General features: G+C 48.3%; 1 protein-coding gene and 2 long non-coding RNA genes across 43 annotated transcripts in view; 2 read left to right on the top strand and 1 right to left on the bottom strand.

Annotated features, from left to right (window-relative positions):
• Nucleotides 1-26,542, bottom strand: part of LOC127925169 (uncharacterized) — a 42,367-nt gene that overhangs the window by 12,106 nt on the left and 3,719 nt on the right. The window lies entirely within an intron of this gene.
• Nucleotides 1-26,542, top strand: part of lcorl (ligand dependent nuclear receptor corepressor-like) — a 50,276-nt gene that overhangs the window by 21,791 nt on the left and 1,943 nt on the right. For 11 of the 41 annotated variants that reach the window (XM_052510008.1, XM_052509991.1, XM_052509975.1 and 8 more), the window contains exons 6-7: nt 8,122-8,200; nt 23,172-24,391. In XM_052510008.1, coding sequence (XP_052365968.1) covers nt 8,122-8,200; nt 23,172-24,108 — 1,016 coding nt within the window. In that variant the 3' untranslated portion in view covers nt 24,109-24,391. The other 30 variants (XM_052510000.1, XM_052509992.1, XM_052509988.1 and 27 more) reach the window with 30 other exon arrangements.
• Nucleotides 12,840-21,610, top strand: LOC127925172 (uncharacterized). Its single transcript, XR_008120012.1, has 3 exons — nt 12,840-13,198; nt 14,172-14,339; nt 20,317-21,610. It is a non-coding gene; the product is annotated as an uncharacterized LOC127925172 (long non-coding RNA).

Raw genomic sequence — 26,542 nt, 5'->3', positions numbered from 1 at the left:
TACCCAGGTCAGGATAACGTTGTAGCACCTAGGTTGAGGATTACCCAGGTCAGGATAACGTTGTTGATACCTGGCTAACTATTTGATCCTGCTTTGTAGTAGGCTGCTCTGGGATAATGTTGTAGCACCTAGGTTGAAGATGACCCAGGTCAGGATAACATTGTTGAGGATACCCAGGTCAGGATAACGTTGTAGCACCTAGGTTGAGGATACCCAGGTCAGGATAACGTTGTAGCACCTAGGTTGAGGATACCCAGGTAAGGATAACGTTGAGGATAACATTGTTGAGGATTACCCAGGTCAGTATAATGTTGTTGAGGATACCCAGGTCAGGATAATGTTGTTGAGGATTACCCAGGTCAGGATAACATTGTAGTACCTAGGTTGAGGATTACCCAGGTCAGGATAACGTTGTTGAGGATTACCCAGGTCAGGATAACGTTGTTGAGGATTACCCAGGTCAGGATAACATTGTTGAGGATTACCCAGGTCAGGATAACGTTGTTGATGATTACCCAGGTCAGGATAACGTTGTAGTACCTAGGTTAAGGATTACCCAGGTCAGGATAACATTGTAGCACCCAGGTTGAGGATTAACCAGGTCAGGATAACGTTGTAGTACCTAGGTTAAGGATTACCCAGGTCAGGATAACATTGTAGCACCTAGGTTGAGGATTAACCAGGTCAGGATAACGTTGTAGTACCTAGGTTAAGGATTACCCAGGTCAGGATAACGTTGTAGCACCTAGGTTGAGGATTAACCAGGTCAGGATAACGTTGTAGTACCTAGGTTAAGGATTACGCAGGTCAGGATAACATTGTAGCACCCAGGTTGAGGATTAACCAGGTCAGAATAACGTTGTAGCACCTAGGTTGAGGATACCCAGGTCAGGATAATGTTGTTGAGGATTACCCAGGTCAGGATAACGTTGTAGCACCTAGGTTGAGGATTAACCAGGTCAGGATAACGTTGTTGCACCTAGGTTGAGGATTACCCAGGTCAGGATAACGTTGTAGCACCTAGGTTGAGGATTACCCAGGTCAGGATAACGTTGTTGAGGATTACCCAGGTCAGGATAACGTTGTTGAGGATACCCAGGTCAGGATAACGTTGTTGAGGATTACCCAGGTCAGGATAACGTTGTTGAGGATACCCAGGTCAGGATAACGTTGTTGAGGATTACCCAGGTCAGGATAACGTTGTAGCACCTAGGTTGAGGATTACCCAGGTCAGGATAACGTTGTTGAGGATACCCAGGTCAGGATAACGTTGTTGAGGATTATCCAGGTCAGGATAACGTTGTAGCACCTAGGTTGAGGGTACCCAGGTCAGGATAACGTTGTAGCACCTAGGTTGAGGATACCCAGGTCAGGATAACGTTGTTGAGGATTACCCAGGTCAGGATAACGTTGTTGCACCCAGGCTGAGGATTACCCAGGTCAGGATAACGTTGTAGCACCCAGGTTGAGGATTACCCAGGTCAGGATAACGTTGTAGCACCTAGGTTGAGGATTACCCAGGTCAGGATAACGTTGTTGAGGATTACCCAGGTCAGGATAACGTTGTAGCACCTAGGTTGAGGATTACCCAGGTCAGGATAACGTTGTTGAGGCCAGAATAACTTTGTTGAGGATTACCCAGGTCACGATAACGTTGTTGAGGATTACCCAGGCCAAGATAACGTTGTAGCACCTAGGTTGCGGGTACCCAGGTAAGGATAACATTGTTGAGGATTACCCAGGTCAGTATAATGTTGTTGAGGATACCCAGGTCAGGATAATGTTGTTGAGGATTACCCAGGTCAGGATAACATTGTAGTACCTAGGTTGAGGATTACCCAGGTCAGGATAACGTTGTTGAGGATTACCCAGGTCAGGATAACATTGTTGAGGATTACCCAGGTCAGGATAACGTTGTAATACCTAGGTTAAGGATTACCCAGGTCAGGATAACATTGTAGCACCCAGGTTGAGGATTAACCAGGTCAGGATAACGTTGTAGCACCTAGGTTGAGGATACCCAGGTCAGGATAACGTTGTTGAGGATTACCCAGGTCAGGATAACGTTGTTGAGGGTTACCCAGGTCAGGATAACGTTGTTGCACCCAGTTTGAGGATTACCCAGGTCAGGATAACGTTGTAGCACCCAGGTTGAGGATTACCCAGGTCAGGATAACGTTGTAGCACCTAGGTTGAGGATTACCCAGGTCAGGATAACGTTGTTGAGGATTACCCAGGTCAGGATAACGTTGTAGCACCTAGGTTGAGGATTACCCAGGTCAGGATAACGTTGTTGATACCTGGCTAACTATTTGATCCTGCTTTGTAGTAGGCTGCTCTGGGATAATGTTGTAGCACCTAGGTTGAAGATGACCCAGGTCAGGATAACATTGTTGAGGATACCCAGGTCAGGATAACGTTGTAGCACCTAGGTTGAGGATACCCAGGTCAGGATAACGTTGTAGCACCTAGGTTGAGGATACCCAGGTAAGGATAACGTTGAGGATAACATTGTTGAGGATTACCCAGGTCAGTATAATGTTGTTGAGGATACCCAGGTCAGGATAATGTTGTTGAGGATTACCCAGGTCAGGATAACATTGTAGTACCTAGGTTGAGGATTACCCAGGTCAGGATAACGTTGTTGAGGATTACCCAGGTCAGGATAACGTTGTTGAGGATTACCCAGGTCAGGATAACATTGTTGAGGATTACCCAGGTCAGGATAACGTTGTTGATGATTACCCAGGTCAGGATAACGTTGTAGTACCTAGGTTAAGGATTACCCAGGTCAGGATAACATTGTAGCACCCAGGTTGAGGATTAACCAGGTCAGGATAACGTTGTAGTACCTAGGTTAAGGATTACCCAGGTCAGGATAACATTGTAGCACCTAGGTTGAGGATTAACCAGGTCAGGATAACGTTGTAGTACCTAGGTTAAGGATTACCCAGGTCAGGATAACGTTGTAGCACCTAGGTTGAGGATTAACCAGGTCAGGATAACGTTGTAGTACCTAGGTTAAGGATTACGCAGGTCAGGATAACATTGTAGCACCCAGGTTGAGGATTAACCAGGTCAGAATAACGTTGTAGCACCTAGGTTGAGGATACCCAGGTCAGGATAATGTTGTTGAGGATTACCCAGGTCAGGATAACGTTGTAGCACCTAGGTTGAGGATTAACCAGGTCAGGATAACGTTGTTGCACCTAGGTTGAGGATTACCCAGGTCAGGATAACGTTGTAGCACCTAGGTTGAGGATTACCCAGGTCAGGATAACGTTGTTGAGGATTACCCAGGTCAGGATAACGTTGTTGAGGATACCCAGGTCAGGATAACGTTGTTGAGGATTACCCAGGTCAGGATAACGTTGTTGAGGATACCCAGGTCAGGATAACGTTGTTGAGGATTACCCAGGTCAGGATAACGTTGTAGCACCTAGGTTGAGGATTACCCAGGTCAGGATAACGTTGTTGAGGATACCCAGGTCAGGATAACGTTGTTGAGGATTATCCAGGTCAGGATAACGTTGTAGCACCTAGGTTGAGGGTACCCAGGTCAGGATAACGTTGTAGCACCTAGGTTGAGGATACCCAGGTCAGGATAACGTTGTTGAGGATTACCCAGGTCAGGATAACGTTGTTGCACCCAGGCTGAGGATTACCCAGGTCAGGATAACGTTGTAGCACCCAGGTTGAGGATTACCCAGGTCAGGATAACGTTGTAGCACCTAGGTTGAGGATTACCCAGGTCAGGATAACGTTGTTGAGGATTACCCAGGTCAGGATAACGTTGTAGCACCTAGGTTGAGGATTACCCAGGTCAGGATAACGTTGTTGAGGCCAGAATAACTTTGTTGAGGATTACCCAGGTCACGATAACGTTGTTGAGGATTACCCAGGCCAAGATAACGTTGTAGCACCTAGGTTGCGGGTACCCAGGTAAGGATAACATTGTTGAGGATTACCCAGGTCAGTATAATGTTGTTGAGGATACCCAGGTCAGGATAATGTTGTTGAGGATTACCCAGGTCAGGATAACATTGTAGTACCTAGGTTGAGGATTACCCAGGTCAGGATAACGTTGTTGAGGATTACCCAGGTCAGGATAACATTGTTGAGGATTACCCAGGTCAGGATAACGTTGTTGAGGATTACCCAGGTCAGGATAACGTTGTTGAGGATTACCCAGGCCAAGATAACGTTGTAGCGCCTAGGTTGCGGGTACCCAGGTAAGGATAACATTGTTGAGGATTACCCAGGTCAGTATAATGTTATTGAGGATACCCAGGTCAGGATAATGTTGTTGAGGATTACCCAGGTCAGGATAACATTGTAGTACCTAGGTTGAGGATTACCCAGGTCAGGATAACGTTGTTGAGGATTACCCAGGTCAGGATAACATTGTTGAGGATTATCCAGGTCAGGATAACGTTGTTGATGATTACCCAGGTCAGGATAACGTTGTAGTACCTAGGTTAAGGATTACCCAGGTCAGGATAACATTGTAGCACCTAGGTTAAGGATTACCCAGGTCAGGATAACGTTGTAGCACCTAGGTTGAGGATTACCCAGGTCAGGATAACGTTGTTGAGGATACCCAGGTCAGGATAACGTTGTTGAGGATTACCCAGGTCAGGATAACGTTGTAGCACCTAGGTTGAGGATTACCCAGGTCAGGATAACGTTGTTGAGGATACCCAGGTCAGGATAACGTCGTTGAGGATTACCCAGGTCAGGATAACGTTGTTGAGGATTACCCAGGTCAGGATAACGTTGTTGAGGATACCCAGGTCAGGATAATGTTGTTGAGGATTAACCAGGTCAGGATAACGTTGTTGTACCCAGGCTGAGGATTACCCAGGTCAGGATAACGTTGTAGCACCCAGGTTGAGGATTACCCAGGTCAGGATAATGTTGTAGCACCTAGGTTGAGGATTACCCAGGTCAGGATAACGTTGTTGAGGATTACCCAGGTCAGGATAACCTTGTAGCACCTAGGTTGAGGATTACCCAGGTCAGGATAACGTTGTTGAGTCCAGAATAACTTTGTTGAGATTTACCCAGGTCAGGATAACGTTGTTGAGGATTACCCAGGTCAAGATAACGTTGTAGCACCTAGGTTGCGGGTACCCAGGTAAGGATCACATTGTTGAGGATTACCCAGGTCAGTATAATGTTGTTGAGGATATCCAGGTCAGGATAACATTTACATTTTACATTTAAGTAATTTAGCAGACGCTCTTATCCCAAATATAACGTTGTTGAGGATTACCCAGGTCAGGATAACGTTGTAGTACCTAGGTTGAGGATTACCCAGGTCAGGATAACGTTGTTGAGGATTACCCAGGTCAGGATAACGTTGTTGAGGATTAACTAGGTCAGGATAACGTTGTAGTACCTAGGTTGAGGATTACCCAGGTCAGGATAATATTGTAGCACCCAGGTTGAGGATTACCCAGGTCAGGATAACGTTGTTGAGGATTACCCAGGTCAGGATAACGTTGTTGGGGATTACCCAGGTCAGGATAACATTGTTGAGGATTACCCAGGTCAGGATAACGTTGTAGTACCTAGGTTGAGGATTAACCAGGTCAGGATAACGTTGTTGAGGATTACCCAGGTCAGGATAACGTTGTAGTACCTAGGTTAAGGATTACCCAGGTCAGGATAACATTGTAGCACCCAGGTTGAGGATTAACCAGGTCAGGATAACGTTGTAGCACCTAGGTTGAGGATACCCAGGTCATGATAACGTTGTTGAGGATTACCCAGGTCAGGATAATGTTGTTGAGGATTACCCAGGTCAGGATAACGTTGTAGCACCCAGGTTGAGGATTAACCAGGTCAGGATAACGTTGTAGCACCTAGGTTGAGGATTACCCAGGTCAGGATAACGTTGTTGCACCTAGGTTGAGGATTACCCAGGTCAGGATAATGTTGTTGAGGATTACCCAGGTCAGGATAGCGTTGTAGCACCTAGGTTGAGGATTACCCAGGTCAGGATAACGTTGTTGAGGATTACCCAGGTCAGGATAACGTTGTTGAGGATACCCAGGTCAGGATAACGTTGTTGAGGATTACCCAGGTCAGGATAACGTTGTAGCACCTAGGTTGAGAATTACCCAGGTCAGGATAACGTTGTTGAGGATTACCCAGGCCAAGATAACGTTGTTAAGGATTACCCAGGTCAGGATAACGTTGTTGCACCCAGGTTGAGGATTACCCAGGTCAGGATAACGTTGTAGCACCCAGGTTGAGGATTACCCAGGTCAGGATAACGTTGTAGCACCTAGGTTGAGGATTACCCAGGTCAGGATAACGTTGTTGAGGATTACCCAGGTCAGGATAACGTTGTAGCACCTAGGTTGAGGATTACCCAGGTCAGGATAACGTTGTTGAGGTTAGAATAACTTTGTTGAGGATTACCCAGGTCAGGATAACGTTGTTGAGGATTACCCAGGTCTGGATAACGTTGTTGAAGATTACCCAGATTACCCAGTTGTTGAAGATTACATAGATTCATTGGGACCAGTGCCGTTGCTAACTAGCATTGCTGGTTTCCTTTTTGTTTAGAATTCTTCCTCGTTTATGCAAAAAGTTATGGGATATTAGAATCCTCGTCCCATCTTAGACCTAGAACCACACCACGTAGAGAACCCAACAGGACCTAGAACCAATACCAGGTAGAGAACCCAACAGGACTGAGAACCCAACAGGACCTAGAACCAATACAAGGTGGAGAACCCAACAGGACCTAGAGCCACACCAGGTAGAGAACCCAACAGGACCTAGAACCACACCATGTAGAGAACCCAACAGGACCTAGAACCAATACCAGGTAGAGAACCCAACAGGACCTAGAACCAATACCAGGTAGAGAACCCAACAGGACCTAGAACCAATACCAGGTAGAGAACCCAACAGGACCTAGAGCCAATACCAGGTAGAGAACCCAACAGGACCTAGAGCCAATACCAGGTAGAGAACCCAACAGGACCTAGAGCCACACCAGGTAGAGAACCCAACAGGACCTAGAGCCACACCAGGTAGAGAACCCAACAGGACCTAGAGCCACACCAGGTAGAGAACCCAACAGGACTTAGAACCAATACCAGGTAGAGAACCCAACAGGACATAGAGCCACACCAGGTAGGGAACCCAACAGGACCGAGAGCCACACCAGGTAGAGAACCCAACAGGACCTAGAACCCACACATTTCTAACTAGTTGCCTGACCTCTGACTAGTTGTCTGACCTCTGACTAGGTGTCTGACCTCTGACTAGGTGTCTGACCTCCGACTAGGTGTCTGACCTCCGACTAGGTGTCTGACCTCCGACTAGGTGTCTGACCTCCGACTAGGTGTCTGACCTCCGACTAGGTGTCTGACCTCCGACTAGGTTTCTGACCTCCGACTAGGTTTCTGACCTCCGACTAGGTGTCTGACCTCCGACTAGGTGTCTGACCTCCGACTAGGTGTCTGACCTCCGACTAGGTGTCTGACCTCCGACTAGGTGTCTGACCTCTGACTTGTTGTCTGACCTCTGACTTGTTGTCTGACCTCTGACTAGGTGTCTGACCTCTGACGAGGTTTCTGACCTCTGACTAGTTGTCTGACCTCTGACTAGCTGTCTGACTAGTTGCCTGACCTCTGACTAGGTTTCTGACCTCTGACTAGGTTTCTGACCTCTGACTAGGTGTCTGACCTCTGACTAGGTGTCTGACTAGTTGTCTGACCTCTGACTAGTTGTCTGACCTCTGACTAGTTGTCTGATTCCTCCTCCCGTAGCGGACAGTGTGCTCGACCTCTGACTAGTTGTCTGACCTCTGACTAGTTGTCTGACTAGGTGTCTGACCTATGACTAGTTGTCTGACTAGTTGTCTGACCTCTGACTAGTTGTCTGACCTTTGACTAGTTCTCTGACTAGTTGTCTGACCTCTGACTAGGTGTCTGACCTCTGACTAGTTGTCTGACTAGTTGTCTGACCTCTGACTAGTTGTCTGACCTCTGACTAGTTGTCTGACCTCTGACTAGGTGTCTGACCTTTGACTAGTTGTCTGACTAGTTGTCTGATCTTTGACTAGTTCTCTGACTAGTTGTCTGATTCCTTCTCCCGTAGCGGACAGTGTGCTCGACCTCTCCAAGCGGAACTCTGCCAGCTCGGCCTCCACGTCACCCACCATTCACAAAGCCTCAGGGTGAGTGTCTCTCCTCTCATTGGTCCATAATGTCCATACTAGCACGATACTTAGTATGCATAGCCGATAGATGCCGTCGTTACTATTTACCATGCATTGAGAATACAATATTTCACCATTTAGCCTGTACCGCAAAACCACGACATAATTCAGAGTAGTGGGACAGTGTTAGGTGGTCTGTACCAGTAGACTGTCTAGTGGTGGATGTAGTGGGACAGTGTTAGGTGGTCTGTATCAGTAGTCTGTCTGTCTAGTGGTGGATGTAGTGGGACAGTGTTAGGTGGTCTGTACCAGTAGACTGTCTAGTGGTGGATGTAGTGGGACAGTGTTAGGTGGTCTGTATCAGTAGACTGTCTGTCTAGTGGTGGATGTAGTGGGACAGTGTTAGGTGGTCTGTATCAGTAGACTGTCTGTCTAGTGGTGGATGTAGTGGGACAGTGTTAGGTGGTCTGTATCAGTAGACTGTCTAGTGGTGGATGTAGTGGGACAGTGTTAGGTGGTCTGTACCAGTAGACTGTCTAGTGGTGGATGTAGTGGGACAGTGTTAGGTGGTCTGTATCAGTAGACTGTCTGTCTAGTGGTGGATGTAGTGGGACAGTGTTAGGTGGTCTGTATCAGTAGACTGTCTAGTGGTGGATGTAGTAGGACAGTGTTAGGTGGTCTGTACCAGTAGACTGTCTGTCTAGTGGTGGATGTAGTGGGACAGTGTTAGGTGGTCTGTATCAGTAGACTGTCTAGTGGTGGATGTAGTAGGACAGTGTTAGGTGGTCTGTACAGTCTGTCTAGTGGTGGATATAGTGGGACAGTGTTAGGTGGTCTGTACCGATAGACTGTCTGTCTAGTGGTGGATGTAGTGGGACAGTGTTAGGTGGTCTGTATCAGTAGACTGTCTAGTGGTGGATGTAGTGGGACAGTGTTAGATGGTCTGTATCAGTAGACTGTCTCGTGGTGGATGTAGTGGGACAGTGTTAGGTGGTCTGTATCAGTAGACTGTCTAGTGGTGGATGTAGTGGGACAGTGTTAGATGGTCTGTATCAGTAGACTGTCTGTCTAGTGGTGGATGTAGTGGGACAGTGTTAGATGGTCTGTATCAGTAGACTGTCTAGTGGTGGATGTAGTGGGACAGTGTTAGGTGGTCTGTATCAGTAGACTGTCTGTCTAGTGGTGGATGTAGTGGGACAGTGTTAGGTGGTCTGTATCAGTAGACTGTCTGTCTAGTGGTGGATGTAGTGGGACAGTGTTAGGTGGTCTGTATCAGTAGACTGTCTGTCTAGTGGTGGATGTAGTGGGACAGTGTTAGATGGTCTGTATCAGTAGACTGTCTAGTGGTGGATGTAGTGGGACAGTGTTAGATGGTCTGTACCAGTAGACTGTCTGTCTAGTGGTGGATGTAGTGGGACAGTGTTAGGTGGTCTGTATCAGTAGACTGTCTAGTGGTGGATGTAGTGGGACAGTGTTAGGTGGTCTGTATCAGTAGACTGTCTGTCTAGTGGTGGATGTAGTGGGACAGTGTTAGGTGGTCTGTATCAGTAGACTGTCTGTGTAGTGGTGGATGTAGTGGGACAGTGTTAGGTGGTCTGTATCAGTAGACTGTCTAGTGGTGGATGTAGTGGGACAGTGTTAGGTGGTCTGTATCAGTAGACTGTCTGTGTAGTGGTGGATGTAGTGGGACAGTGTTAGGTGGTCTGTATCAGTAGACTGTCTGTCTAGTGGTGGATGTAGTGGGACAGTGTTAGGTGGTCTGTATCAGTAGACTGTCTGTCTAGTGGTGGATGTAGTGGGACAGTGTTAGGTGGTCTGTATCAGTAGACTGTCTGTCTAGTGGTGGATGTAGTGGGACAGTGTTAGGTGGTCTGTATCAGTAGACTGTCTGTCTAGTGGTGGATGTAGTGGGACAGTGTTAGGTGGTCTGTATCAGTAGACTGTCTGTCTAGTGGTGGATGTAGTGGGACAGTGTTAGGTGGTCTGTATCAGTAGACTGTCTGTCTAGTGGTGGATGTAGTGGGACAGTGTTAGGTGGTCTGTATCAGTAGACTGTCTAGTGGTGGATGTAGTGGGACAGTGTTAGGTGGTCTGTATCAGTAGACTGTCTAGTGGTGGATGTAGTGGGACAGTGTTAGGTGGTCTGTATCAGTAGACTGTCTAGTGGTGGATGTAGTGGGACAGTGTTAGGTGGTCTGTATCAGTAGACTGTCTGTCTAGTGGTGGATGTAGTGGGACAGTGTTAGGTGGTCTGTATCAGTAGACTGTCTGTCTAGTGGTGGATGTAGTGGGACAGTGTTAGGTGGTCTGTATCAGTAGACTGTCTAGTGGTGGATGTAGTGGGACAGTGTTAGGTGGTCTGTATCAGTAGACTGTCTGTCTAGTGGTGGATGTAGTGGGACAGTGTTAGGTGGTCTGTACCAGTAGACTGTCTGTCTAGTGGTGGATGTAGTGGGACAGTGTTAGGTGGTCTGTATCAGTAGACTGTCTGTCTAGTGGTGGATGTAGTGGGACAGTGTTAGGTGGTCTGTAGGTTCAGTAGACTGTCTGTCTAGTGGTGGATGTAGTGGGACAGTGTTAGGTGGTCTGTATCAGTAGACTGTCTGTCTAGTGGTGGATGTAGTGGGACAGTGTTAGGTGGTCTGTATCAGTAGACTGTCTGTCTAGTGGTGGATGTAGTGGGACAGTGTTAGGTGGTCTGTATCAGTAGACTGTCTAGTGGTGGATGTAGTGGGACAGTGTTAGGTGGTCTGTATCAGTAGACTGTCTGTAGTGGTGGATGTAGTGGGACAGTGTTAGGTGGTCTGTATCAGTAGACTGTCTGTCTAGTGGTGGATGTAGTGGGACAGTGTTAGGTGGTCTGTATCAGTAGACTGTCTGTCTAGTGGTGGATGTAGTGGGACAGTGTTAGGTGGTCTGTATCAGTAGACTGTCTGTGTAGTGGTGGATGTAGTGGGACAGTGTTAGGTGGTCTGTATCAGTAGACTGTCTGTGGTGGATGTAGTGGGACAGTGTTAGGTGGTCTGTATCAGTAGACTGTCTGTCTAGTGGTGGATGTAGTGGGACAGTGTTAGGTGGTCTGTATCAGTAGACTGTCTAGTGGTGGATGTAGTGGGACAGTGTTAGGTGGTCTGTATCAGTAGACTGTCTGTCTAGTGGTGGATGTAGTGGGACAGTGTTAGGTGGTCTGTATCAGTAGACTGTCTGTCTAGTGGTGGATGTAGTGGGACAGTGTTAGGTGGTCTGTATCAGTAGACTGTCTAGTGGTGGATGTAGTGGGACAGTGTTAGGTGGTCTGTATCAGTAGACTGTCTGTCTAGTGGTGGATGTAGTGGGACAGTGTTAGGTGGTCTGTATCAGTAGACTGTCTGTCTAGTGGTGGATGTAGTGGGACAGTGTTAGGTGGTCTGTATCAGTAGACTGTCTGTCTAGTGGTGGATGTAGTGGGACAGTGTTAGATGGTCTGTATCAGTAGACTGTCTGTCTAGTGGTGGATGTAGTGGGACAGTGTTAGGTGGTCTGTACCAGTAGACTGTCTAGTGGTGGATGTAGTCAGTGTTAGGTGGTCTGTATCAGTAGACTGTCTGTCTAGTGGTGGATGTAGTGGGACAGTGTTAGGTGGTCTGTATCAGTAGACTGTCTGTCTAGTGGTGGATGTAGTGGGACAGTGTTAGGTGGTCTGTATCAGTAGACTGTCTAGTGGTGGATGTAGTGGGACAGTGTTAGGTGGTCTGTATCAGTAGACTGTCTGTCTAGTGGTGGATGTAGTGGGACAGTGTTAGGTGGTCTGTATCAGTAGACTGTCTGTCTAGTGGTGGATGTAGTGGGACAGTGTTAGGTGGTCTGTATCAGTAGACTGTCTAGTGGTGGATGTAGACAGTGTTAGGTGGTCTGTACCAGTAGACTGTCTAGTGGTGGATGTAGTGGGACAGTGTTAGGTGGTCTGTATCAGTAGACTGTCTGTCTAGTGGTGGATGTAGTGGGACAGTGTTAGGTGGTCTGTATCAGTAGACTGTCTAGTGGTGGATGTAGTAGGACAGTGTTAGGTGGTCTGTACCGGTAGACTGTCTGTCTAGTGGTGGATGTAGTGGGACAGTGTTAGGTGGTCTGTATCAGTAGACTGTCTAGTGGTGGATGTAGTAGGACAGTGTTAGGTGGTCTGTACCGGTAGACTGTCTGTCTAGTGGTGGATGTAGTGGGACAGTGTTAGGTGGTCTGTATCAGTAGACTGTCTAGTGGTGGATGTAGTGGGACAGTGTTAGGTGGTCTGTATCAGTAGACTGTCTAGTGGTGGATGTAGTGGGACAGTGTTAGGTGGTCTGTATCAGTAGACTGTCTAGTGGTGGATGTAGTGGGACAGTGTTAGGTGGTCTGTATCAGTAGACTGTCTAGTGGTGGATGTAGTGGGACAGTGTTAGGTGGTCTGTATCAGTAGACTGTCTAGTGGTGGATGTAGTGGGACAGTGTTAGGTGGTCTGTATCAGTAGACTGTCTGTCTAGTGGTGGATGTAGTGGGACAGTGTTAGGTGGTCTGTATCAGTAGACTGTCTGTCTAGTGGTGGATGTAGTGGGACAGTGTTAGGTGGTCTGTATCAGTAGACTGTCTGTCTAGTGGTGGATGTGGTGGGACAGTGTAGGTGGTCTGTACAGTAGACTGTCTAGTGGTGGATGTAGTGGGACAGTGTTAGGTGGTCTGTATCAGTAGACTGTCTGTCTAGTGGTGGATGTAGTGGGACAGTGTTAGGTGGTCTGTATCAGTAGACTGTCTAGTGGTGGATGTAGTGGGACAGTGTTAGGTGGTCTGTATCAGTAGACTGTCTGTCTAGTGGTGGATGTAGTGGGACAGTGTTAGGTGGTCTGTATCAGTAGACTGTCTGTCTAGTGGTGGATGTAGTGGGACAGTGTTAGGTGGTCTGTATCAGTAGACTGTCTGTCTAGTGGTGGATGTAGTGGGACAGTGTTAGGTGGTCTGTACCAGTAGACTGTCTAGTGGTGGATGTAGTGGGACAGTGTTAGGTGGTCTGTATCAGTAGACTGTCTGTCTAGTGGTGGATGTAGTGGGACAGTGTTAGGTGGTCTGTATCAGTAGACTGTCTGTCTAGTGGTGGATGTAGTGGGACAGTGTTAGGTGGTCTGTATCAGTAGACTGTCTGTCTAGTGGTGGATGTAGTGGGACAGTGTTAGGTGGTCTGTATCAGTAGACTGTCTGTCTAGTGGTGGATGTAGTGGGACAGTGTTAGGTGGTCTGTATCAGTAGACTGTCTGTCTGTCTAGTGGTGGATGTAGTGGGACAGTGTTAGGTGGTCTGTATCAGTAGACTGTCTGTCTAGTGGTGGATGTAGTGGGACAGTGTTAGGTGGTCTGTATCAGTAGACTGTCTGTCTAGTGGTGGATGTAGTGGGACAGTGTTAGGTGGTCTGTATCAGTAGACTGTCTGTCTAGTGGTGGATGTAGTGGGACAGTGTTAGGTGGTCTGTATCAGTAGACTGTCTAGTGGTGGATGTAGTGGGACAGTGTTAGGTGGTCTGTATCAGTAGACTGTCTGTCTAGTGGTGGATGTAGTGGGACAGTGTTAGGTGGTCTGTATCAGTAGACTGTCTGTCTAGTGGTGGATGTAGTGGGACAGTGTTAGGTGGTCTGTATCAGTAGACTGTCTAGTGGTGGATGTGGTGTTAGATGGTCTGTAGTAGACTGTCTAGTGGTGGATGTAGTGTTAGGTGGTCTGTACCAGTAGACTGTCTGTCTAGTGGTGGATGTAGTGGGACAGTGTTAGGTGGTCTGTATCAGTAGACTGTCTGTCTAGTGGTGGATGTAGTGGGACAGTGTTAGGTGGTCTGTATCAGTAGACTGTCTGTCTAGTGGTGGATGTAGTGGGACAGTGTTAGGTGGTCTGTATCAGTAGACTGTCTAGTGGTGGATGTAGTGGGACAGTGTTAGGTGGTCTGTATCAGTAGACTGTCTAGTGGTGGATGTAGTGGGACAGTGTTAGGTGGTCTGTACCAGTAGACTGTCTGTCTAGTGGTGGATGTAGTGGGACAGTGTTAGGTGGTCTGTATCAGTAGACTGTCTGTCTAGTGGTGGATGTAGTGGGACAGTGTTAGGTGGTCTGTACCAGTAGACTGTCTGTCTAGTGGTGGATGTAGTGGGACAGTGTTAGGTGGTCTGTATCAGTAGACTGTCTGTCTAGTGGTGGATGTAGTGGGACAGTGTTAGGTGGTCTGTACCAGTAGACTGTCTAGTGGTGGATGTAGTGGGACAGTGTTAGGTGGTCTGTATCAGTAGACTGTCTGTCTAGTGGTGGATGTAGTGGGACAGTGTTAGGTGGTCTGTATCAGTAGACTGTCTGTCTAGTGGTGGATGTAGTGGGACAGTGTTAGGTGGTCTGTATCAGTAGACTGTCTGTCTAGTGGTGGATGTAGTGGGACAGTGTTAGGTGGTCTGTATCAGTAGACTGTCTGTCTAGTGGTGGATGTAGTGGGACAGTGTTAGGTGGTCTGTATCAGTAGACTGTCTGTCTAGTGGTGGATGTAGTGGGACAGTGTTAGGTGGTCTGTATCAGTAGACTGTCTGTCTAGTGGTGGATGTAGTGGGACAGTGTTAGGTGGTCTGTATCAGTAGACTGTCTGTCTAGTGGTGGATGTAGTGGGACAGTGTTAGGTGGTCTGTATCAGTAGACTGTCTGTCTAGTGGTGGATGTAGTGGGACAGTGTTAGGTGGTCTGTATCAGTAGACTGTCTAGTGGTGGATGTAGTGGGACAGTGTTAGGTGGTCTGTATCAGTAGACTGTCTGTCTAGTGTGGTGTGTGGTCTGACAGTGTTAGGTGGTCTGTATAGACTGTCTGTCTAGTGGTGGATGTAGTGGGACAGTGTTAGGTGGTCTGTATCAGTAGACTGTCTAGTGGTGGATGTAGTGGGACAGTGTTAGGTGGTCTGTATCAGTAGACTGTCTAGTGGTGGATGTAGTGGGACAGTGTTAGGTGGTCTGTATCAGTAGACTGTCTGTCTAGTGGTGGATGTAGTGGGACAGTGTTAGGTGGTCTGTATCAGTAGACTGTCTGTCTAGTGGTGGATGTAGTGGGACAGTGTTAGGTGGTCTGTATCAGTAGACTGTCTCTAGTGGTGGATGTATGTTAGGTGGTCTGTATCAGTGTTAGTGTGGTCTGTACAGTGTTAGACTGTCTGTCTAGTGGTGGATGTAGTGGGACAGTGTTAGGTGGTCTGTATCAGTAGACTGTCTGTCTAGTGGTGGATGTAGTGGGACAGTGTTAGGTGGTCTGTATCAGTAGACTGTCTGTCTAGTGGTGGATGTAGTGGGACAGTGTTAGGTGGTCTGTATCAGTAGACTGTCTGTCTAGTGGTGGATGTAGTGGGACAGTGTTAGGTGGTCTGTATCAGTAGACTGTCTAGTGGTGGATGTAGTGGGACAGTGTTAGGTGGTCTGTATCAGTAGACTGTCTGTCTAGTGGTGGATGTAGTGGGACAGTGTTAGGTGGTCTGTATCAGTAGACTGTCTGTCTAGTGGTGGATGTAGTGGGACAGTGTTAGGTGGTCTGTATCAGTAGACTGTCTGTCTAGTGGTGGATGTAGTGGGACAGTGTTAGGTGGTCTGTATCAGTAGACTGTCTGTCTAGTGGTGGATGTAGTGGGACAGTGTTAGGTGGTCTGTATCAGTAGACTGTCTGTCTAGTGGTGGATGTAGTGGGACAGTGTTAGGTGGTCTGTATCAGTAGACTGTCTAGTGGTGGATGTAGTGGGACAGTGTTAGGTGGTCTGTATCAGTAGACTGTCTGTCTAGTGGTGGATGTAGTGGGACAGTGTTAGGTGGTCTGTATCAGTAGACTGTCTGTCTAGTGGTGGATGTAGTGGGACAGTGTTAGGTGGTCTGTATCAGTAGACTGTCTAGTGGTGGATGTAGTGGGACAGTGTTAGGTGGTCTGTATCAGTAGACTGTCTGTCTAGTGGTGGATGTAGTGGGACAGTGTTAGGTGGTCTGTATCAGTAGACTGTCTGTCTAGTGGTGGATGTAGTGGGACAGTGTTAGGTGGTCTGTATCAGTAGACTGTCTGTCTAGTGGTGGATGTAGTGGGACAGTGTTAGGTGGTCTGTATCAGTAGACTGTCTAGTGGTGGATGTAGTGGGACAGTGTTAGGTGGTCTGTATCAGTAGACTGTCTGTCTAGTGGTGGATGTAGTGGGACAGTGTTAGGTGGTCTGTATCAGTAGACTGTCTGTCTAGTGGTGGATGTAGTGGGACAGTGTTAGGTGGTCTGTATCAGTAGACTGTCTAGTGGTGGATGTAGTGGGACAGTGTTAGGTGGTCTGTATCAGTAGACTGTCTAGTGGTGGATGTAGTGGGACAGTGTTAGGTGGTCTGTATCAGTAGACTGTCTAGTGGTGGATGTAGTGGGACAGTGTTAGGTGGTCTGTATCAGTAGACTGTCTGTCTAGTGGTGGATGTAGTGGGACAGTGTTAGGTGGTCTGTATCAGTAGACTGTCTAGTGGTGGATGTAGTGGGACAGTGTTAGGTGGTCTGTATCAGTAGACTGTCTGTCTAGTGGTGGATGTAGTGGGACAGTGTTAGGTGGTCTGTATCAGTAGACTGTCTGTCTAGTGGTGGATGTAGTGGGACAGTGTTAGGTGGTCTGTATCAGTAGACTGTCTGTCTAGTGGTGGATGTAGTGGGACAGTGTTAGACTAGACTGTCTAGTGGTGGATGTAGTGGGACAGTGTTAGGTGGTCTGTATCAGTAGACTGTCTGTCTAGTGGTGGATGTAGTGGGACAGTGTTAGGTGGTCTGTATCAGTAGACTGTCTAGTGGTGGATGTAGTGGGACAGTGTTAGGTGGTCTGTATCAGTAGACTGTCTGTCTAGTGGTGGATGTAGTGGGACAGTGTTAGGTGGTCTGTATCAGTAGACTGTCTAGTGGTGGATGTAGTGGGACAGTGTTAGGTGGTCTGTATCAGTAGACTGTCTGTCTAGTGGTGGATGTAGTGGGACAGTGTTAGGTGGTCTGTATCAGTAGACTGTCTGTCTAGTGGTGGATGTAGTGGGACAGTGTTAGGTGGTCTGTATCAGTAGACTGTCTGTCTAGTGGTGGATGTAGTGGGACAGTGTTAGGTGGTCTGTATCAGTAGACTGTCTGTCTAGTGGTGGATGTAGTGGGACAGTGTTAGGTGGTCTGTATCAGTAGACTGTCTGTCTAGTGGTGGATGTAGTGGGACAGTGTTAGGTGGTCTGTATCAGTAGACTGTCTGTCTAGTGGTGGATGTAGTGGGACAGTGTTAGGTGGTCTGTATCAGTAGACTGTCTGTCTAGTGGTGGATGTAGTGGGACAGTGTTAGGTGGTCTGTATCAGTAGACTGTCTAGTGGTGGATGTAGTGGATGTTAGTGGGACAGTGTTCAGTAGACTGTCTAGTGGTGGATGTAGTGGGACAGTGTTAGACTGTATCAGTCTGTCTAGTGGTGGATGTAGTGGGACAGTGTTAGGTGGTCTGTATCAGTAGACTGTCTGTCTAGTGGTGGATGTAGTGGGACAGTGTTAGGTGGTCTGTATCAGTAGACTGTCTGTCTAGTGGTGGATGTAGTGGGACAGTGTTAGGTGGTCTGTATCAGTAGACTGTCTAGTGGTGGATGTAGTGGGACAGTGTTAGGTGGTCTGTATCAGTAGACTGTCTGTCTAGTGGTGGATGTAGTGGGACAGTGTTAGGTGGTCTGTACCAGTAGACTGTCTAGTGGTGGATGTAGTGGGACAGTGTTAGTGGTCTGGTAGACTGTCTGTCTAGTGGTGGATGTACAGTGTTAGGTGGTCTGTATCAGTAGACTGTCTGTCTAGTGGTGGATGTAGTGGGACAGTGTTAGGTGGTCTGTATCAGTAGACTGTCTGTCTAGTGGTGGATGTAGTGGGACAGTGTTAGGTGGTCTGTATCAGTAGACTGTCTGTCTAGTGGTGGATGTAGTGGGACAGTGTTAGGTGGTCTGTATCAGTAGACTGTCTAGTGGTGGATGTAGTGGGACAGTGTTAGGTGGTCTGTATCAGTAGACTGTCTGTATAGTGGTGGATGTAGTGGGACAATGTTAGGTGGTCTGTATCAGTAGACTGTGTGTAGTGGTGGATGTAGTGGGACAGTGTTAGGTGGTCTGTATCAGTAGACTGTCTGTCTAGTGGTGGATGTAGTGGGACAGTGTTAGGTGGTCTGTATCAGTAGACTGTCTGTGTAGTGGTGGATGTAGTGGGACAGTGTTAGGTGGTCTGTATCAGTAGACTGTCTGTCTAGTGGTGGATGTAGTGGGACAGTGTTAGGTGGTCTGTATCAGTAGACTGTCTGTCTAGTGGTGGATGTAGTGGGACAGTGTTAGGTGGTCTGTATCAGTAGACTGTCTAGTGGTGGATGTAGTGGGACAGTGTTAGGTGGTCTGTATCAGTAGACTGTCTGTCTAGTGGTGGATGTAGTGGGACAGTGTTAGGTGGTCTGTATCAGTAGACTGTCTGTCTAGTGGTGGATGTAGTGGGACAGTGTTAGGTGGTCTGTATCAGTAGACTGTCTGTCTAGTGGTGGATGTAGTGGGACAGTGTTAGGTGGTCTGTATCAGTAGACTGTCTGTCTAGTGGTGGATGTAGTGGGACAGTGTTAGGTGGTCTGTATCAGTAGACTGTCTGTCTAGTGGTGGATGTAGTGGGACAGTGTTAGGTGGTCTGTATCAGTAGACTGTCTGTCTAGTGGTGGATGTAGTGGGACAGTGTTAGGTGGTCTGTATCAGTAGACTGTCTGTCTAGTGGTGGATGTAGTGGGACAGTGTTAGGTGGTCTGTATCAGTAGACTGTCTAGTGGTGGATGTAGTGGGACAGTGTTAGGTGGTCTGTATCAGTAGACTGTCTGTCTAGTGGTGGATGTAGTGGGACAGTGTTAGGTGGTCTGTATCAGTAGACTGTCTGTCTAGTGGTGTAGATGTAGTGGGACAGTGTTAGGTGGTCTGTATCAGTAGACTGTCTAGTGGTGGATGTAGTGGGACAGTGTTAGGTGGTCTGTATCAGTAGACTGTCTGTCTAGTGGTGGATGTAGTGGGACAGTGTTAGGTGGTCTGTATCAGTAGACTGTCTGTCTAGTGGTGGATGTAGTGGGACAGTGTTAGGTGGTCTGTATCAGTAGACTGTCTAGTGGTGGATGTAGTGGGACAGTGTTAGGTGGTCTGTACCAGTAGACTGTCTAGTGGTGGATGTAGTGGGACAGTGTTAGGTGGTCTGTATCAGTAGACTGTCTGTCTAGTGGTGGATGTAGTGGGACAGTGTTAGGTGGTCTGTATCAGTAGACTGTCTAGTGGTGGATGTAGTGGGACAGTGTTAGGTGGTCTGTATCAGTAGACTGTCTGTCTAGTGGTGGATGTAGTGGGACAGTGTTAGGTGGTCTGTATCAGTAGACTGTCTAGTGGTGGATGTAGTGGGACAGTGTTAGGTGGTCTGTATCAGTAGACTGTCTGTCTAGTGGTGGATGTAGTGGGACAGTGTTAGGTGGTCTGTATCAGTAGACTGTCTAGTGGTGGATGTAGTGGGACAGTGTTAGATGGTCTGTATCAGTAGACTGTCTAGTGGTGGATGTAGTGGGACAGTGTTAGGTGGTCTGTATCAGTAGACTGTCTAGTGGTGGAGTGGTGGATCAGTAGACTGTCTAGTGGTGGATGTAGTGGGACAGTGTTAGATGGTCTGTATCAGTAGACTGTCTAGTGGTGGATGTAGTGGGACAGTGTTAGGTGGTCTGTATCAGTAGACTGTCTGTCTAGTGGTGGATGTAGTGGGACAGTGTTAGGTGGTCTGTATCAGTAGACTGTCTGTCTAGTGGTGGATGTAGTGGGACAGTGTTAGATGGTCTGTATCAGTAGACTGTCTAGTGGTGGATGTAGTGGGACAGTGTTAGGTGGTCTGTATCAGTAGACTGTCTGTCTAGTGGTGGATGTAGTGGGACAGTGTTAGGTGGTCTGTATCAGTAGACTGTCTGTCTAGTGGTGGATGTAGTGGGACAGTGTTAGGTGGTCTGTATCAGTAGACTGTCTGTCTAGTGGTGGATGTAGTGGGACAGTGTTAGGTGGTCTGTATCAGTAGACTGTCTGTCTAGTGGTGGATGTAGTGGGACAGTGTTAGGTGGTCTGTACCAGTAGACTGTCTGTCTAGTGGTGGATGTAGTGGGACAGTGTTAGGTGGTCTGTATCAGTAGACTGTCTAGTGGTGGATGTAGTGGGACAGTGTTAGGTGGTCTGTATCAGTAGACTGTCTAGTGGTGGATGTAGTGGGACAGTGTTAGGTGGTCTGTATCAGTAGACTGTCTGTCTAGTGGTGGATGTAGTGGGACAGTGTTAGGTGGTCTGTATCAGTAGACTGTCTAGTGGTGGATGTAGTGGGACAGTGTTAGGTGGTCTGTATCAGTAGACTGTCTGTCTAGTGGTGGATGTAGTGGGACAGTGTTAGGTGGTCTGTATCAGTAGACTGTCTGTCTAGTGGTGGATGTAGTGGGACAGTGTTAGGTGGTCTGTATCAGTAGACTGTCTAGTGGTGGATGTAGTGGGACAGTGTTAGGTGGTCTGTATCAGTAGACTGTCTAGTGGTGGATGTAGTGGGACAGTGTTAGGTGGTCTGTATCAGTAGACTGTCTGTCTAGTGGTGGATGTAGTGGGACAGTGTTAGGTGGTCTGTATCAGTAGACTGTCTGTCTAGTGGTGGATGTAGTGGGACAGTGTTAGGTGGTCTGTATCAGTAGACTGTCTGTCTAGTGGTGGATGTAGTGGGACAGTGTTAGGTGGTCTGTATCAGTAGACTGTCTGTCTAGTGGTGGATGTAGTGGGACAGTGTTAGGTGGTCTGTATCAGTAGACTGTCTGTCTAGTGGTGGATGTAGTGGGACAGTGTTAGGTGGTCTGTATCAGTAGACTGTCTGTCTAGTGGTGGATGTAGTGGGACAGTGTTAGGTGGTCTGTATCAGTAGACTGTCTAGTGGTGGATGTAGTGGGACAGTGTTAGGTGGTCTGTATCAGTAGACTGTCTGTCTAGTGGTGGATGTAGTGGGACAGTGTTAGGTGGTCTGTATCAGTAGACTGTCTAGTGGTGGATGTAGTGGGACAGTGTTAGGTGGTCTGTATCAGTAGACTGTCTGTCTAGTGGTGGATGTAGTGGGACAGTGTTAGGTGGTCTGTATCAGTAGACTGTCTGTCTAGTGGTGGATGTAGTGGGACAGTGTTAGGTGGTCTGTATCAGTAGACTGTCTAGTGGTGGATGTAGTGGGACAGTGTTAGGTGGTCTGTATCAGTAGACTGTCTAGTGGTGGATGTAGTGGGACAGTGTTAGGTGGTCTGTATCAGTAGACTGTCTGTCTAGTGGTGGATGTAGTGGGACAGTGTTAGGTGGTCTGTATCAGTAGACTGTCTGTCTAGTGGTGGATGTAGTGGGACAGTGTTAGGTGGGACAGTGTTAGGTGTCTGTATCAGTAGACTGTCTGTCTAGTGGTGGATGTAGTGGGACAGTGTTAGGTGGTCTGTATCAGTAGACTGTCTGTCTAGTGGTGGATGGTGGGACAGTGTTAGGTGGTCTGTACAGTAGACTGTCTGTCTAGTGGTGGATGTAGTGGGACAGTGTTAGGTGGTCTGTATCAGTAGACTGTCTGTCTAGTGGTGGATGTAGTGGGACAGTGTTAGATGGTCTGTACAGTAGACTGTCTGTCTAGTGGTGGATGTAGTGGGACAGTGTTAGGTGGTCTGTAGTAGACTGTCTGTCTAGTGGTGGATGAAGTGGGACAGTGTTAGGTGGTCTCCAGTAGACTGTCTGTCAGTGGTGGATCTGGTAGCCAGTGTTAGGTGGTCTGTAGTAGTCTGTCTGTCTAGTGGTGGATGTAGTGGGACAGTGTTAGGTGGTCTGTATCAGTAGACTGTCTGTCTAGTGGTGGATGTAGTGGGACAGTGTTAGGTGGTCTGTATCAGACTGTCTAGTGGTGGATGTAGTGGGACAGTGTTAGGTGGTCTGTATCAGTAGACTGTCTGTCTAGTGGTGGATGTAGTGGGACAGTGTTAGGTGGTCTGTATCAGTAGACTGTCTGTCTAGTGGTGGATGTAGTGGGACAGTGTTAGGTGGTCTGTATCAGTAGACTGTCTAGTGGTGGATGTAGTGGGACAGTCCTCTGGTATCAGTATAGCCAGGCTGTAGACTGTCTAGTGGTGGATGAATTGGGACAGTCCTCTGGTATCAGTATAGCCAGGCTGTAGACTGTCTGTCTAGTGGTGGATGAATTGGGACAGTCCTCTGGTATCAGTATAGCCAGGCTGTAGACTGTCTAGTGGTGGATGAATTGGGACAGTCCTCTGGTATCAGTATAGCCAGGCTAGACTGTCTGTCTAGTGGTGGATGAATTGGGACAGTCCTCTGGTATCAGTATAGCCAGGCTGTAGACTGTCTAGTGGTGGATGAATTGGGACAGTCCTCTTGTATCAGTATAGCCAGGCTGTAGACTGTCTAGTGGTGGATGAATTGGGACAGTCCTCTGGTATCAGTATAGCCGTAACGTCACAGTCTGGATCGTTCCTGTTTCCTAATGACGTTGTGGATCGGAAATCCTTTAACCAAAATACTGGACAGGGATGAACTACTCTGCAAACCTGTCTTCAATGTGACAGTCGCACAGAGATGATGTCACTGCCTCTCTTCGTGTGACAGTCGCACAGAGATGATGTCATTCCCTTTCTTTATATGACAGTCGCACAGAGACAATATCACTGCTTCTCTTCGTGCGACAGTCGCACAGAGATGATGTCACCCCTTTTCTTCATATGACAGTCGCACAGAGACGATGTCACTGCCTCTCTTCATATGACAGTCACGCAGAGATGTCACTCAACGACAATGCTGTCACAGATGACGTCGGCTCATGACAGACCGTGTACAGCACGACATAAAGGAGTCACCCCTCTCCCCTTCCCCGATCCTGACGGTGGTGTTTGGTCCTCCCCCCACTAGGAGGCAGCAGCAGCGTTGGGGAGCAGCCGGGGCGTACCAGACCGAGGAACACCATGCCCAGAGGTCCAGTGAGCTGTCTGTGGGGCTGCTGTCCAAGGCTCTGAGAGACGTGAGGTCTGGTCGTCTCCGAGAGAACAGAGCTGCCCTTCTCTACGGGATCCCCCTTGGAATCCTGCGCTCAGAGCTGGGGGAGGATGTGACCTCGCAGGATGTGACCTCACAGGATGTGGCGGCGGCGCACGGCGAGGAGGTGCGGCGGGTGTTGCAGAGGGTGGCGGCCTGGGCGGAGCTGGGAGCGAGGGAGGAGAACGGAGAGATGCTCTTTCTTCCCTCCTCTTCGTCTTGTCTGACTCAGCGTGGCCTGCAGAGGGTTTTGTCCCGGTCTCTACTCCCCCAGCTCAGAGAGGAGCTCCACCTCCGTATCCCCCAGGTCAGATCGCGCTCCAGGCCAGCTCCCCCTCTCCCTGAGCCTTGCAGCCTGGCTGAGCCCCTGCACTACCACCCCCAACCACACCATGGCACCACCACCACTAATATCGCTGCCACCTCTTCCTCTCTGCTGAGACTTCACCGCTCCCTCCTGCCCTCCCCCGACCTGCCTGACCTCTCACCCCACCACCGCTGCTCCTCATTGGACGATCCTGAGGAAGGGGCGGAGCATAGCGGGGAGAACAAGCAGTCCAGGAAGAAGCGCGGGCGCTACCGGCAGTACGACCACGACCTGCTAGAGGAGGCTGTCACCATGGTGATGGGGGGCAGGATGAGCGTTTCCAAGGCCCAGGTGGTTTATGGGATACCTCACAGCACGCTGGAGTACAAGGTCAAAGAGCGCAACGGAACCCTGAAGATACCGCCCAAGAGGAGGCCAGTCATCGTCACGACTACGACCGCACGGCAACCGCCGGACTCTGCCGGGTTCCACCGACTCAGGGACTAACGCTGCCACCGACAGGTTCTAGACTACAGAACATTCGAGTCTAGAACCGACAACACTTGAACTCCTCTCGACCTCCAACAGAACAGGAGAATGTTTTGTGGATCTGGGTCCAATATAGATTTCATAAATACTTCATAAATTTCATAAATACTTGGTGCGCTTGGTTTGTTTTCGTTTGACTGGCAATGTTTGTAGATTTCTGGACTTCTGGTACCATTTGTTGCCTAATCGAGGTAAATCGAGCACACCTCCATCTATTTGACCATGTGTCCATGCAGACCAGGTTATATTATTACCCAGGTCACTGTGTGTCCATGCAGACCAGGTTATATTATTACCCAGGTCACTGTGTGTCCATGCAGACCAGGTTATATTACCCAGGTCACTGTGTGTCCATGCAGACCAGGTTATATTACCCAGGTCACTGTGTGTCCATGCAGACCAGGTTATATTACCCAGGTCACTGTGTGTCCATGCAGACCAGGTTATATTACCCAGGTCACTGTGTGTCCATGCGGACCAGGTTATATTACCCAGGTCACTGTGTGTCCATGCAGACCAGGTCATATTACCCAGGTCACTGTGTGTCCATGCAGACCAGGTTATATTACCCAGGTCACTGTGTGTCCATGCAGACCAGGTTATATTACCCAGGTCACTGTGTGTCCATGCAGACCAGGTTATATTACCCAGGTCACTGTGTGTCCATGCAGACCAGGTTATATTACCCAGGTCACTGTGTGTCCATGCAGACCAGGTTATATTATTACCCAGGTCACTGTGTGTCCATGCAGACCAGGTTATATTATTACCCAGGTCACTGTGTGTCCATGCAGACCAGGTTATATTACCCAGGTCACTGTGTGTCCATGCAGACCAGGTTATATTACACAGGTCACTGTGTGTCCATGCAGACCAGGTTATATTACCCAGGTCACTGTGTGTCCATGCAGACCAGGTTATATTATTACCCAGGTCACTGTGTGTCCATGCAGACCAGGTTATATTATTACCCAGGTCACTGTGTGTCCATGCAGACCAGGTTATATTACCCAGGTCACTGTGTGTCCATGCAGACCAGGTTATATTACCCAGGTCACTGTGTGTCCATGCAGACCAGGTTATATTACCCAGGTCACTGTGTGTCCATGCAGACCAGGTTATATTACCCAGGTCACTGTGTGTCCATGCAGACCAGGTTATATTACCCAGGTCACTGTGTGTCCATGCAGACCAGGTTATATTATTACCCAGGTCACTGTGTGTCCATGCAGACCAGGTTATATTACCCAGGTCACTGTGTGTCCATGCAGACCAGGTTATATTACCCAGGTCACTGTGTCCATGCAGACCAGGTTATATTACCCAGGTCACTGTGTGTCCATGCAGACCAGGTTATATTACCCAGGTCACTGTGTGTCCATGCAGACCAGGTTATATTATTACCCAGGTCACTGTGTGTCCATGCAGACCAGGTTATATTACCCAGGTCACTGTGTGTCCATGCAGACCAGGTTATATTACCCAGGTCACTGTGTGTCCATGCAGACCAGGTTATATTATTACCCAGGTCACTGTGTGTCCATGCAGACCAGGTTATATTACCCAGGTCACTGTGTGTCCATGCAGACCAGGTTATATTACTAGGTCACTGTGTGTCCATGCAGACCAGGTTATATTACCCAGGTCACTGTGTGTCCATGCAGACCAGGTTATATTACCCAGGTCACTGTGTGTCCATGCAGACCAGGTTATATTACCCAGGTCACTGTGTCCATGCAGACCAGGTTATATTACCCAGGTCACTGTGTCCATGCAGACCAGGTTATATTACCCAGGTCACTGTGTGTCCATGCAGACCAGGTTATATTACCCAGGTCACTGTGTGTCCATGCAGACCAGGTTATATTACCCAGGTCACTGTGTGTCCATGCAGACCAGGTTATATTACCCAGGTCACTGTGTGTCCATGCAGACCAGGTTATATTACCCAGGTCACTGTGTGTCCATGCAGACCAGGTTATATTACCCAGGTCACTGTGTGTCCATGCAGACCAGGTTATATTACCCAGGTCACTGTGTCCATGCAGACCAGGTTATATTATTACCCAGGTCACTGTGTGTCCATGCAGACCAGGTTATATTACCCAGGTCACTGTGTGTCCATGCAGACCAGGTTATATTACCCAGGTCACTGTGTGTCCATGCAGACCAGGTTATATTATTACCCAGGTCACTGTGTGTCCATGCAGACCAGGTTATATTATTACCCAGGTCACTGTGTCCATGCAGACCAGGTTATATTATTACCCAGGTCACTGTGTGTCCATGCAGACCAGGTTATATTATTACCCAGGTCACTGTGTCCATGCAGACCAGGTTATATTACCCAGGTCACTGTGTCCATGCAGACCAGGTTATATTATTACCCAGG

Source organism: Oncorhynchus keta, unplaced genomic scaffold (genome assembly GCF_023373465.1).
Source record: "Oncorhynchus keta strain PuntledgeMale-10-30-2019 unplaced genomic scaffold, Oket_V2 Un_contig_5214_pilon_pilon, whole genome shotgun sequence".
NCBI lineage: Eukaryota > Metazoa > Chordata > Actinopteri > Salmoniformes > Salmonidae > Oncorhynchus > Oncorhynchus keta.
The sequence above is the reverse complement of the archived record's forward strand: the minus strand, read 5'-3'. Positions and strand labels throughout refer to the sequence as shown.